Source organism: Colletes latitarsis, chromosome 10 (assembly GCF_051014445.1).
Source record: "Colletes latitarsis isolate SP2378_abdomen chromosome 10, iyColLati1, whole genome shotgun sequence".
NCBI classification, from domain to species: Eukaryota; Metazoa; Arthropoda; class Insecta; order Hymenoptera; family Colletidae; genus Colletes; species Colletes latitarsis.
Genome location: NC_135143.1, coordinates 22,532,035 through 22,546,441, shown reverse-complemented (window position 1 = coordinate 22,546,441; position 14,407 = coordinate 22,532,035). Strand labels below are relative to the sequence as shown.

The 14,407-nt window shown below is 37.9% G+C and overlaps 3 protein-coding genes across 5 annotated transcripts; 1 reads left to right on the top strand and 2 right to left on the bottom strand.

The window, feature by feature from the left end:
* Positions 1-70: 70 nt before the first annotated feature.
* On the top strand, positions 71-11,265 carry LOC143346817 (E3 ubiquitin-protein ligase RNF19A). 3 transcript variants are annotated; one of them, XM_076775309.1, is made up of 13 exons: positions 71-361; positions 1,773-1,936; positions 2,019-2,161; positions 2,282-2,471; positions 2,552-2,863; positions 2,937-3,081; positions 3,167-3,303; positions 3,433-3,530; positions 8,501-8,699; positions 8,815-9,010; positions 9,097-9,262; positions 9,408-9,778; positions 9,839-11,265. In XM_076775309.1, exons 2-13 carry the CDS (start codon positions 1,774-1,776, stop codon positions 10,080-10,082), a joined length of 2,364 nt encoding a protein of 787 aa, XP_076631424.1. In that variant the 5' UTR covers positions 71-361; position 1,773; the 3' UTR covers positions 10,083-11,265. The 3 variants fall into 3 exon arrangements, with proteins under 3 accessions (XP_076631424.1, XP_076631422.1, XP_076631423.1); XM_076775307.1 differs by having other exon boundaries at positions 72-361; positions 1,710-1,936; XM_076775308.1 differs by having other exon boundaries at positions 72-446; positions 1,710-1,936.
* On the bottom strand, positions 3,750-6,398 carry LOC143346822 (putative oxidoreductase dhs-27). Its single transcript, XM_076775320.1, has 4 exons — positions 6,021-6,398; positions 5,778-5,944; positions 5,467-5,682; positions 3,750-5,407 (listed from the first exon to the last, which is right to left on the bottom strand). The coding sequence occupies exons 2-4, from the start codon at positions 5,913-5,915 to the stop codon at positions 4,457-4,459; spliced, it is 1,305 nt and encodes a 434-aa protein (XP_076631435.1). The 5' UTR covers positions 5,916-5,944; positions 6,021-6,398; the 3' UTR covers positions 3,750-4,456.
* Positions 11,266-12,303: 1,038 nt separating the features above from the next.
* On the bottom strand, positions 12,304-13,248 carry Bet5 (blocked early in transport 5). The gene is made up of 3 exons (XM_076775321.1): positions 13,095-13,248; positions 12,722-12,931; positions 12,304-12,579 (listed from the first exon to the last, which is right to left on the bottom strand). The coding sequence occupies exons 1-3, from the start codon at positions 13,191-13,193 to the stop codon at positions 12,451-12,453; spliced, it is 438 nt and encodes a 145-aa protein (XP_076631436.1). The 5' UTR covers positions 13,194-13,248; the 3' UTR covers positions 12,304-12,450.
* Between the last annotated feature and the right edge of the window lie 1,159 nt (positions 13,249-14,407).

Here is a 14,407-nt window from a genome sequence, read left to right as displayed (position 1 = left end):
GTGTAGAACATTACCTATATTTTCATTTTTAATGTCGCAATCAATATCCTTAGATCTAGTATTAATAAACAATAATTTTACTATCCAAAGACAGTGCTAGAAAGTTGTGAGAATTGCTGCAATCCGAAGCCATCTGGTGATGAGATCATAAGACAGTATCATAAATTTTATTAAGTATGTTTCTCATCTAAAATATGTCCATGATAAGATTTTAGTTCGGAGCCGTCAGCTGTTGTGTCAAGTGAACGTCCTTAACCAACAAAATAAGTGAAACTTATCAATAGTATTTGACTGCATAGTAATCTTGTTATTTGTTATTAAAAGTGTTGTAAATTTCACTGGATTTGTTAACAGAAACGAGGTTCGTTTATACATTGGTTAGATCAACTGTAGTTGGTGTTTGCTCGAAGACTTTTCACACCTGTATTAGTGCTAGTCATTTACATGTAAGGTTTCTCAGTATTCAATTCAAATGTACTTTTCATGCTGTTTGCATAACGATGCTCAGGAAACAATTGCTTTCATACTATTAAAACTAATATCGTAACACTTTTGTATAAAAAAAGTCGATCTTAATGAAACATATACATATTAAATATACATTTTATGCAATATACGTGCACGTTTAAGCCTATTACAAATGGCGATTATTTTGTCTGTTACTAAATTTTCATTTCTAATTATTATAAATGTATTTACACCTAATGAAAAGAGTATTTACGATCTTTTTGCGAATGTACGTCACGTTGGTCATGTTCGACCATTCGCATTTTTGACGAATTATCAGGTGCGAAGTATATTAATGTAAAATCTTGCACGTTGTAGCATTATCAGATTGACACTTTTACACTTACAGTCAATGTTGATTCATAGTTTTATTTTTCCGTTGCATATGTCCTTTGCTCAATTTTACTGTGATTCCAGCATAAATCACACGTTTGAATTTGGTTACTCGGGCAAATAAATAAGTGTAATTGTATAGTAGTATGTTATTTGGTGTATCATACTATCATCAAAATAAATCGGTGTGTCAAAATATTTTACGTTACACATTAAAGATTTCGAAATACTGATTATTTATGCGTCTCATGAACGCGGAGAAATCGTAATTGATGACAAGTGTCTTGGCAGACTACATAATTCCTTTTTTTTAGTGAAAGTAGAAAAGTCGTATATATAAGAAACTAAGAATTAAATGAATTCATAAAAAAATTATCAATATTCATATGCAAATTACAAATTGTTAAGGATAAAATTAAGTATGTTTAGCCGGATGCGTCACGCGTTAATTACATTCGACTAATTTCTAATCTAACGATATAAGGACGATTAGTACTTATATCATATTTCACATACTTTGTTTAAATTAGTTTTTGTGACAACTAAGGTGAAAACATTGAAGTCATATTAACCTGTTTCTCGTGCTTAAATATGTTCGATGTAATTACGTATGCATGTGATGCACTAACACGCGTATTTTTTACGTGATGTATAATCAGCCGTAAACCGCGTGTTTGATACCTTTATGTATCAATATAGGATTTTTCTTTCGTATTAAACGTTGTGACTTGTGGATTCTATGACCTATGAATAATACGAGGTATTAGGTCGCGGAATATTTTCATACACATTAAGAAATACGGTTGCACACATCAAATTGTTTAGAGGTGTTTCATTAAATTTTTTTTTGTTCGTATTATTTAATGCAGATCAATTCACCTTGAATCTGTGAAGCAAAGAATGAGACTATAGTGATCTCAAATACCCCTCAGGATGTTCAAAGAAAATGATAACAGTTCAGGAGGCTGCAGTGGTACAGCTCCACGATCACGAAGAATATTGCCACGATTTTCTCTACGTCGATTATTATATTCGAGTCCGTTAATTGGCCGGCGAATTGCCAGAACACCTAGTTCGAGTAACAGAAATACTAAAAGTAATAAACAATGTTTGATGCAATAAATGATAGGAAAAAATGCGAAATTTTTTATTTTCCTGAATATTAATTATTGTTTTAGCTAAAGATCAGGCTGGTAGCAGAAATACAGATGTGGAAAAAGGAGAAGCAAGAGTAAGTAATGGTTCAAGCCATTTTCAATTTCAGAATATAGATCTACAGCGTGCTTCCAGCAAAGGCTCTGTACTTTCTTCTGCAGGAAAGGTATTTATAGAATATATATGTGCAACAAAGCTATCAGAATGCGTTTGGTTTATATTGAAATTAAATTACAGTAGTTAATTAATGAACAAGTGTAATACAAAGATTATGAAATAATTTCAGAGTAATGAAAATGGGTTGATGGAATGCCCCTTATGTTTGGCTGAATTTCCAGTGGACTTCTTTCCTGTAGTACAGTCTTGCCATCATCGCAGTTGTTATGACTGCTTTCAACAGTATCTTAAAGTTGAAATTTCAGAATCTAGAGTTAATATAGCATGTCCTGAATGTTCAGAACCATTACATCCAAACGGTAAATAAGTTTTTGTGTTAAGAAAAAACATATTATCGTTAACAAGATACCTTTTGTTATTGAGATTTACCTTTATATAGATATACGCATGATTTTAAACGACCAAACACAGTTGGAAAAGTACGAAGATTTTATGGTACGAAGAGTACTTGCTGTGGAACCCGATGCAAGATGGTGTCCTGCACCAGATTGTAGTTTTGCAGTTATCGCCAGCGGTTGCGCATCGTGTCCAAAGTTGCGTTGCGAGCGGCCAGGATGTGATTCATACTTTTGTTACCACTGTAAAGCACAATGGCATCCTAATCAAACATGCGATGCCGCCAGAGCCCAGCGCGCTCAGTACTATGAACGTAGCTCGTCTCTCAGTTTCAGCCAAAGTGATTCGCAACACAGTACGTATAGTTCGTATTACTATGTTTTGATAAATTAGTATAATATAATATTGTACATAAAATGATTTTACAGGAGATGACATTAAACCTTGCCCAAGATGTCAGGTCTTTATTGGTAAAATGGATGATGGAAGTTGCAATCACATGATTTGCGCAGTTTGTGGGGCGGAATTTTGTTGGTTGTGCATGAAAGAAATCAGTGATCTTCATTATTTAAGGTATTATAGCTTTTAATATAACATACAGTTTGAATATTGCGCTGGTAATATAATTTTTATTTTATGACCTTTCATTGGTTTACAGTCCTTCCGGTTGTACCTTTTGGGGAAAGAAACCATGGTCTAGGAAGAAAAAGATCCTTTGGCAACTTGGAACGTTAGTAGGAGCTCCTGTTGGAATTGGTTTGGCCGCTGGTATAGCTGTACCTGCTATGATTATTGGTTAGTGAAACATGATTATTGGTTGGTTCTCCTCGTGCCAGAACAATGAATGCGGGAAAAAAAGTTTCCACAGCTTAATACGGAAAAACTGTACCGAACTGCTTCGTAACTTTATATTTTATGTCACAGGTATACCGGTATGGGTAGGGAAGGAATTGTATACAAGGTACGAAAAAGCTAACAAACACAAGAGGAATGCCTTCATTGTTGGCGGTGTCACTGCATCCGTAAGTAAAAATTTTACTTTTTATATTCAATTTGGTTCATTATTAAATTAGTGTCTTTCACGATTAAATATATTTCACGGTTTAGTAACGTTATTAAGTGCCGCACGTATTGCTATTGGTCTGGTTATGAAAGCATTCTTTCGAGATAATAGTAATAGATATTTAATTATGTATAAAAATTTTTGTTGGGAATCATTATTATACGCATAAACGCAAACATTTCTATAAATTCATGACAACATCAAGGTATATTTTATTTATGTAGTTTGTACAAAGAAAGAGAACAATATAATTATTGCGTATGTAAATTAGCGATAACAGAATGTCGGTCTTATAGCCGTTACAATAATTGCGGGAAGAAATGCAGTCGGAGAAACAGTTTCGATTCAAACGATCGATACACTTAATTGGTTTAAAGTCTCACCAAAGGTCTAAATTATTTTATAGCATACGCGCTATTAGCAATTATTTAGCTCTCGAGTTATTATCGATATTATAATTTCATGTGGTATTTATTGATGTTCTGTCTGCTTATGTCGCGCTGAAACATAAGTGTTATAAGTAACATACCAAATATTATCTTAAAGTGTATATCGATGACGCAATTTTCTACGTATGTTTGTTAATACTTTCTCCATTACCAGATACTTTTTTGAACGCAAAAGTCTATATTATCGGCTCTACGCTTTCCACGATAGCGGCATTTAACGTGACTTCGATTTCTTTAGCTACCCGCAATTACGTCGTTATCGGCACAAGCCTTTTGCTCGTGATAAGATCACGTTAATCGCGATTTTAACGTCCATGGTCGCCTCTGATCGAACATCTGGCCGATCGGTTCGAGTCACCAAGTTGCCCTTCCGATTTACATCTTGCGCGGTAGCATTAATTCACTGCGGCGCTATAATGAGCGACGATCACGCTGACTAAGAATCATTTTCGCTCGTCGGGATGGCAGTCTCGTCTGTGAACACGCCTTCGCTGTGAAGATCCTTCAGGGCGTCGATCAGTCGTTGTTCGGTGTCGGGATCGCCTAAAGCAACGTCTACCGATCCGATGCAAAGCAAAAGCGCGAGAAGCAGCGATCGTCTGTAATCCTTGCTCAGGTCTTCTCTCGTGTAACCCAAGTCCTTGGGTATGTCTACGCCGAGGCGCGAGCACGTGCTGGTCAGGGCGTTCCAATAGATATCGAGGAAGGTTTCCGTGTGCTTTCGACGCAGCTCGGTTGGCAATGAGCTCACTATCAGCAAAGCGATGTCGTTGGTTGGTCTGCTGTAAGTGACCATTTGCCAATCGAGGATGCAACACTCGAGGCCGTTGGGCCCGTCTTTGAACAGCAGATTGTTGCTCCAGAAATCCGTGTGCGTGATCAGCGTGAGCGGCCCTTCTGGCGCGAGAAGCGCGGATATTATGTGTTTGGTTCTCGGTCGTAGCACGAGCAGGGTTTCGAGTATTGCCTCCAATCCGGTGTTTCTCAGAAATTTGGCTAGCTGCGGTAAACCACGCTCGACTAGATGCTGATACGAGTCCGTCGCTTTTGCGGTTTGGAAGAGGAACGGATAACGCTCCGACAGCGACTGTCCCTCGATGACCTTCATCGCCAACGAGTGCGCGTGTATACGCGCTATGGCCTCCAACGCGACTTTCGTTTGATCGTACGACATCCCTTTTCGAAACTTGATGTTGCAAAAGTCGTAGTCACGGAGATCTTGCAGCACCAGCATCGAATCGGGCGTCGTGACGTTGTCGTCAGTCTCCTCCGCCGGCGTGTACTGCGCGTGGTAACACATCGGGACCGGCAGCGAAATTTCGTCCCCGGACCTGTTCTCCTCCAACGCCAGTTGCTTCTTTTGGAATTCCTTCAAGTCTGGCATGACCTGATCGTAAACAGAGTCTCGTTATATTCGTCGTACGTAGCAATTAGTCGATCGCTTACCTGTGTGTAGAATTTTATTTCCCTGAGATCGAACTGGCCCTCGTTAACGTAGTAACGATTGAACGCGTCTTTCGGTAGTTCTTTCACGATCAGCGACAGGTCCTGCGTCGTGTTCGATTCGTTCAACACGTACTTGACTTTAACGCTAATTATAGTGCTTAGCACGCTTTCGTTGCTCATACATCCCGGGTTTACGTTACACTCGGTTATCGTGACCTGTGCATTACAATGTTTAAACGACCTTTAGTAATAGTTTAAACATTCCTACGGGGCAACCGTTAACTGGAAATCATAGTCTCTATCGAACTAACCGATTCTTTGTGAAATTCCCTTAGGATACCGTCGAGCCAGTCCTTATCAATCTCCGGCTTCTGCTCCTCGGTTTCGCTGGGGGAATCCTCCGCGTCTTCCCAATCCCAATCCATGTCTTTCCAATCCCAATTGGACATAATCTCGATTCAGCCTGTGTTTTCTGCGGCTAACGCGCGAGATCGATTACTCGTTAGCCAAACAGAAGGGGGGAAAATAGAGTGTCGTCGGTCCTGATGTATTACCCGAACGACGCTGATAAAGCACATCTACGCTCGCGACGGATAATAGGCAGAACGCGCCTATTCGACTGGTTCGCATATAGTAGCGCGGCACGGGTGTGTATTCGAGCCTCTCGGGTCGCTTCGCGAAATCACCGGCAATGAATGGATTCGTCGCGTGTCCCGTCTACTTCCTGTTACGTCGACCGGTCCTCGAGCGTGCGGCCCGACCAAGTTCGACGTCCTCTCATCGGGATCGCAAACGACGTTCCCGCGACACACCCTAGGCCACCAGCTACCTGATACGAACGGCGGGCACTTGTTTAGCGCCGTACCCCTTTCGATTCTGGCGCAGTGTGGATCTTAAAGTACGAACTGACACTACGCACGTTCCGTCGTTGCCCACCCAGAGGTGGATGCAAGCCGCAGGGTGGGACAGAGAGGATCTCCCATGCGCGTACTCCTACCCGCCCGATCAATATCCTTCCTTCCGCACCTCCCACACCTTCTGCTGCTCGTCGTGCACTTTCTCCGCCTCCTGTTCCGCTGCCCGCCACGCTCCTTTCCGCACGCTCGATGAAAATCTGGAAAACAGATCGGCTGCGTGAGCCAGTAATCCTCTTGGCTCGTCCCAGAGTTACGGGTTTTATCCAGATACTAATTCTGAATAAACAACGTTTATGCGCCGATCGCAGACCAAAAGTTACATCTCCCGTTGAACGAGTTAGAATTTAGTTGCGAATCACTTGGTTTCACGTCTCGTTTTTGGCTCGTGACTATTATTAGAATAAACGTCTAGATCATTATCTAAACAAAATTGAATTATACAGTATTCTGCAGTATTCTGTCCAGATGGGGAAACAAACTTTGTCCGGACAAACATTTATCTAGACGAAAGTTTGTTCGCGTAGTTTCTCCTCCTCCTGCCTTCTGTACGCTCGATGGGAATCTGGAAAACAGATCGTTCTGCGCGTGCCAGTAGTCCTTAACTTCGATGAGATTCGTCTAGATAGAAATTTGAAACAAACAACGTTAATCGTAATTTGAAAGTTAGAATTTTAGTCACAGAACGAAGTTATATTTCACGCTGAACGAGTATAAAATTTATGTGCGCAAGGGATAGATCGAATAAAACTCACAAACAACTTGGCTGTCGTCTCTGGCTCATCGGGACTATTATTAGAATAAATATTTGTCTCGATAATTATATAAATAAAACGGCTTTATCTGTACGATTCATCTGAATAAGTCGTCGTTTGCAATGCTCGTTTGTTACGAATAAAAGTTTGTCTAAATAAAAATTCGCCAAACACTGCTAGGAATTAGATGGTCGATGGTTTATAAAAAGATTATAAAACTGTTTGTCCTTTTTGGTGGACCAGTATTTAAAAAAAGAAAATGATACTATAAAATTAATCGTATGATATTTAATTGAAGTTAATGCTGCGAAGCGTATCGGTCCAGTCATGCGATACTAGGGGTTAGGAGGCTATACCTGCCGTTGCTATGCATATAGACAGCTGCAAGGTCTCGGGCAAAGAATGATCGGTAACTTTGCAATAAATATGCTTTGTAATACGGTCGATAAGTATTGGAAACTCAGTCTTTGTCAATGGCACTTATTGTTGGAAACAGTGAAGTTGTCACTGTTTCATGGAGACCATGAGATAGGGATTAACATTCTTCCGAAGAAAAATTCTTAAAACTACTCGTGGGATTGTATTCTAAATTTTTCATATAGATTTTGTAATTCTCCAAAGCTAAAAAGTGAAAGTTATGTAAATGCGAGTAAAAATGGCTGTGCGACAGAAGCAACGCATCCGCCTGGCTTTTACACAGTATGCAACGCACGACTGCCCCAACACGCTTCGTTACATCGTAAACTTTTATTAATTTTCATACGGTTAATTTTAAAGTGTCGCCTTCTTTGAAAATTGACCTGTGAAGAGAACAAACAGGACTACATTTTCAGTTTTTTTTAGATTTTCCTTCAGCTATTAGAAACCATATATTTTAAAAAATACTTGTACGTTCCTTTGTTATCGAGAATGACTTAGTATTGTCTGAGAAGTTATGCGGCGACAACTTCTCGGTGAGATAGATGGAATTTGATCGTCGTTACCTCTCCGGCTCGCTCTTTTGTATACATCGAGAACGAGAACGTGAAACAATGGAAGGGAGTGAGATATAATACAATTAACAGAGTACTAGTAGTTCTCCAAAGTGACGAGGATAACTTTGTGACGTTTCAGACAATAATGTATTTCTGTGTAGAGAGAAAAAAGTAACTGGTTTGCCCTTATATCTGTAACCAACCTAATTAAGTACATTATGCACCAAAATAGTCTCTAATTTCGTTATTTTGAGAACTTATTTTCTAAAGGTTGTATTTTTGATTTACGGAAAAATAAAATCAATTTTTTGAATTTGTTACACCACTGTGCGTCGCTATAGAACTGACAAGGAACAATCGCAATGCATACAAATTTGGACAATTGTTGCAGGTGTTAGTATCGCCAATATTAGCAGGATTGGCCGTGGGTATCGGTGTTCCCGTTCTGTTATTTTACGTCTACGGTGTGGTCCCAGTTTCTCTTTGTCGAAGCGGAGGTTGTGGCGTTTCGACCAATGGAACGGGTGTTCGATTTGATTTTGACGACGAGAACGAACTGATGGGTTCTTTGGGTACCCGCAACGGAGGAGGTAAATACATTTAATTCGTATTTAAATATTACATTTACAAACGAACTGTAAGTGTCTACGATCCTCCTACATCAAACTTATTTAAACGTAATTACAAGCGTAATATTTATAATAGATGCAGCATCGATAGATGTCGCGAGTCATCGTGGCGGTAATCCTTCGATAGGAGAAGCTTCGCTTTCATTAGGCAGCGGAAGCCAGTTGGAAAAGCTGGGTCGAGAAAATGACCGTGAGAGCGCCAGCAACGTAGCTCTCGCTGGCACCAGTCTCGCCGGAAGCATAGCTTCCAGCGTCCTTCCGGGTGGTCAGAGGTAGATTATAGTTTACTCGTTTCTATAACGCCTAATAGTTTGGAAATATCGTCCGAGTTTTATACATACGCTACGTTTCGAAACAGATTGGAAGTTCAAGCGGACGTGACGTCCACGCAACGATTCAGCCTGTGCAGCGAAACTGTGTCCGCCACGACCAGTTTGTCAGAAAAGTCTGTAAACGCGTCCATCGCTTTGGATGATGGCGCAGCTTCCACGAGAGCCTCGGCTGGCTCCGTTCAAAATTTTAAGGTATCGCATAATCAAAGTTAGATCGATATCGGTGTAGAGAAAAAGTTCAATCCATCGATTCGGTTCCTCGTTTGTTGATGTTATAAGTGTTTTGTTTAGTTCAAGTCACAAAATTTGCGAACAAATTTTATTGTATAACGTATAGATAGATGGTAGTTCGATCAACGGAGGAAGACCTACGGAAGGGGAGCAAGGGGCAAGCTCTATTGTCGGGGGTCACATGGACTCGGCAGGACAAGCTACGTCTTTAAGTTCGCTCGAAGAGGTAGCACCAGGTTTAGCGAAACGCGCTCGACGCAAACCGACGTTAGATCGTCAGTGTAGCGATTCGAGTAATTGGACTGTCTGCGGCGAAGACGGCGGTTCTGAACGCGTCAGATTCGATGATCATGTTAGTTTTATCGAGGCGGATCAAGAAAGTGTTGTTAGTACATGCGGGGTGAGCAATCGAAGCACTGGACGACGTAAACGCAACAAGGAAACGGAACAAGAAACGGATGCTCAAAAAACTTCAAAGTACGTCCGGATTTAAATATCAATTAAAATGCATAACGATTATATTATTGCTATTTTCAGGAATTGTAACGGCGACTCGAATATTGATTCCGCAGCGGACGATAACGTGTCGCGGGAACGGGTCAACGTTGCCACTTTGAGAAATGTCTTCTTTTATAGTTCGACGGTGTCTACGGATCGCGAGAAGCGATTATCAGTGATAGAAGAACCGTCTCCTGCCGGAGTACAGAATAAAGGTGGTCGTTTTTCATCTTCCGACGAGGAATGCAAAGCCAGTAATGTGGAGGAAAATGTGACCTCTTAAGAACAAGTAAAGACTGAGTATTTTATCTATTAACGATGTACACGCGTCTTTTAAGTACGAGATGCGTAGATACGTATTCACATATGTGTGTATATATGTATTCTAAGTGTACACCGTGCGCGTGCATTAGCTTTGAACTTAATGTATATTAGAGTTCTGCAACGGGAGGGTATCTCAAGGTACTACCCGTTTACCCAATTAATGGATTAGACGATTAGAGTGTGTTCATGTATCGGTCGGGATAAATTGTAGTAGCTTCGGTGCTGCTACGGGAGGGTATACCATAGCTTAGCCCGCAACCTGCCAATCATGCATTTACACGAGACTCACCTGGTCGATTGTCCCTTTATTTGACCATAGCTATGCGTTCGATCTTTACTTATAATAAACTCGCCCGACACGTATATTGCGATGCAACGAGGAATTTCGTAACTCTATAAACGGCGATCTACGTCGAATCTGTTAACTGATAAATAGATGCTAGCGATTAAAAATCGGATAGTAGACTATATTTGCAGAACTCTACTATATTTATGCATATTACGTATAAACGTACTATGAGTGCAATAGAGGGAACAAGGTAAAACTAACTTTGCAAAGCAAAGTACATCGAAGTAAACAGTATATGCATTCATATTTTCGAGAGGTGTGTAAATATTTGACATTTACGCGCGCGTGCACACACACACACACAGGCCTCACGTTTGTTACAAACAAATTACATTAATTAAATGCAAATGATTTTCATCTTGTGCCAGTACATTCTTGAGCGAGGATGAATATTGTTGTAATGCGCAAGAGGTTATGTTCTTGTATGCAAAACGTAGCGCTAGCAAATCCAACATATTGGATTCGTTAGAATACAAACAAAAAACAAAAAAAAAACAAAAACAAAAAAAAACAAAAAAAACAAAAAAAAATTGACACCATTGTTGTATGACATAAAATAAGAGTGATTATATGAAAAGTTGAACCGAAATTATGAATAACTTCATAAAGTCTTTATAACGTTGCATTTTACGTCGAATAACAATTATCATTTTCTATGGATGACGTACTCATCGATTTGTCAATCATCTCTCCGGGTGTACAAGTATTATAAGAGTCTTTGTATATGAACAAATTTTCTAAATGTTGTCCTTTGATGTATGAAAATATACATAACATGAAATATATTTCTAAAGGCAGTGAGTATGCCTTGGTATTGAGTGTATAGTGTTTTAGGAGAAAAATTTAAGATTACCATAAAAAAGAGATATGGTAATATATTATCCTTCGCTTATATTTATTTATTTTTATCTTCAATGATTTACATATGATAATTTCAGGTGCTTTGTTAAGCATGTCAACAACTTTGAATTGTTTTTCTTGCCCATATATACACATTTACGTAATACTATGCACGAATCACTAACGAATATAATAAAAAGCATATTGTGGAACTATTTTTGCGATTTTACATTCTATAAACTTTTGGCTTTAAGTTTCAACAAATTTAAATATATGTACATAATTTTGTAAAATTACCTGAATCGTACCTACAAACATATACATGTTTTTAATATATATACAAATATGTATGTTTTTGTTTATAATAGCTATGATGTCTATTTGGATAAGTTAATGTCATACGTCCAAATGAGAAAATGTCTATGCAAAAATTTTTCATAGAAGTTTATATAGTCGTATAAACGGATGTATGAATTCAAAAACCACCAAATTACGAAATATGACATGAGCTGCCATATCCTGTTAATATATACACAGTAGATACTTTAGTTAAATAATGCATATTTTGAAAATGTGCCTAGAATAACTAGTACACGGTACAAAATATAAAAAAAAAAGGCAAGCTTAATGTAGAACAAATTTTTAAAGGTATGCATTTTTACCGATATTTTTACGTATTTTAAATAATGATTTAAATATATAAATTAAACAAACGTACGTTTCGTTAATATAAAGTGGGGTGCAATTTTTAATACGTTAATATAAACAACATACACAAATCCACAAGGAATGAACTACTTTTACAACATTTAGTATTAGTTTCTCCAAACTTTAGTCATTGTACATTTTGTATTAAGACCACAATTTATTGTGTTACAAAAGTGTATCATTTAAAATGAATGTAAATTCGTAAATACAACAAAATATAATGTAAATTGTATACTTCTTTAAATTATAAGAATATGTTTATGCTGTACAAATTTGGTCAGTATTTTTTTTTTTTTCTTTGTTATTACGTTTTTATTTAATACAGATATTCAATAATAATACTGGATCATTAGTTAGACTTGGAAGACTAAATGGTTTTATAAATTATTCTTATATTTACATACATTACATTCCTTATGCATATTATAAATTAAATTGATCTGCTTAAAAATAAGGGAGATTTTTTAAACAACTCATCTACTTTTAGTTTAAAAAGCTCACTCTGAATGGGTTCATTTAATTGGCAAAGAGGATTTTTTACAACATATTCCAAATAAACCTAGAAAAAGTTAATTAGTTACATAATTTTATGTAAGCAATTGAACTTTATAAATTTATATTCTTAAGAATTTCTCAATTATAAATATTTCTTATAATATGAAGTGATGTCTTTAAGAAACATTATATAGGTATTTACTCACCTCCTTGTACAATTGCTGTAATAATTCCCTAGCATTTTGTGAAGCATTATCAGTATTCAACACAAATTTTAATCCAGACGGGACTTCGAAATAATGTAACGTGTATTTACTCGTTTTATAATACAAAAACCCTTCCTTTGGATCCAATGGTGATATTTTACTTACGAACGATTTAATGGAAAACAGCATTCCATACATTAATTTAGCTTCCTGAATTTCATATAATTTTACATTCAACCAATTTAAATTTATTTGATAGAAATAATTACTATTTTATGAGTCACTTTGTAATATATTGACGTTGACAAGGTTAGAAATAGTAGTTATTTCGCTGCATCATATCGGCAGTTCTTATTAATGAGTAATTAAGTACCTCTTCCTTTGTGATTCCAGATCTGTTCAACCTATTCCATTCTGCATAATATAATAACGTTCCATTTTTAGAGAATATATACAAATTGTGAATTGTCATATTAACCACAGTTACTGACTTTGGTCTGCGTGTGCAGTGTTACTAGACAGCAAACCGGAGCAGAAGATGCCAGCTTCAGCACTTGGTGCACTACTCACGCGTGGAATAGTTCGTTACTTTCAACAATAGATGGCGCTTATTTTTCGACCTCAAACCCTCTGGTGCTAAAACGCTCAAGTTTGTCGAGAAGTCGATTTAGCGTGGACGATATAAACTATTCCACGACAAACTTGGGGCTTTTAGCACCAGAGGGCACGAGATCGATAAATGATCGCCATCTATCGTTGAAAATAGCGAACTATTCCACGACAAACTTGGGCATTTTAGCACCAGAGGGTTTGAGGTCGAAAAATAAACGCCATCTAGCGTTGAAGGTAACGAACTATTCCACGACGAATTTCTGAATTGAGAAGTACGAATTATTCGCGATTCTTTGATTAGTTAAAGTTGTAAGCAATTTGCATGTAATCATCGAAGTGAATAATGTTAACAAATTCAAGAATCCTGTCATCTGCTATTATAAATCGACAAAAGTGTGAGTTATATTTAATTTGTACGTTATATGTATCGTCATCCATTAATATGATTCTAAAGTCAAGGTATTATACGTTGTTCTGGTAAGTAACCGAGAAATTTTGTCCTTTTTCCTACCAAGTTGTGAATTCTATCCTCGTCCTTCGTTCATTTGTTTGTATTCGTGGTTTCTATCCGAGGCATTCCTCGGATTCGTAATACAAGCTTCGCGAGACATCGGCCCTTCCCCCACCCCGCCCGCCCAATTCGCGAGCGTTACCGAGGTGTCGCCATTTGTACTCTGACGATTAACGTGGTAAGACGCGTCAAGACGTACCGGCGTTTAGCGACCGAGGTGCGTAATTCTAACCTATTCATATTTCGTCATCATTACAACTCGCGTTTTAATTACGATCTCTTGTCATACGGTTTCCATTTATTACTTAATTACAATAAACGTTTATGTACTTTAATGGATCTTCATTTCGTTTCTGTTACAGTCTCTTATTGGAATTCGAAATGAAGAAATTCCCTTTCGAAATACAAGATGTGTCGGTGTATCGCCTTATTATCAATTATTGTTTAATTATGATTTGATTTGTATTTTATTTCTGTTGCAGCCTCTGATTGAAATTCGACGCCATGGAAACTTTTATTGGCGCGTAAACGACACCATAATAGATGGCAGGCAAATCGACAAA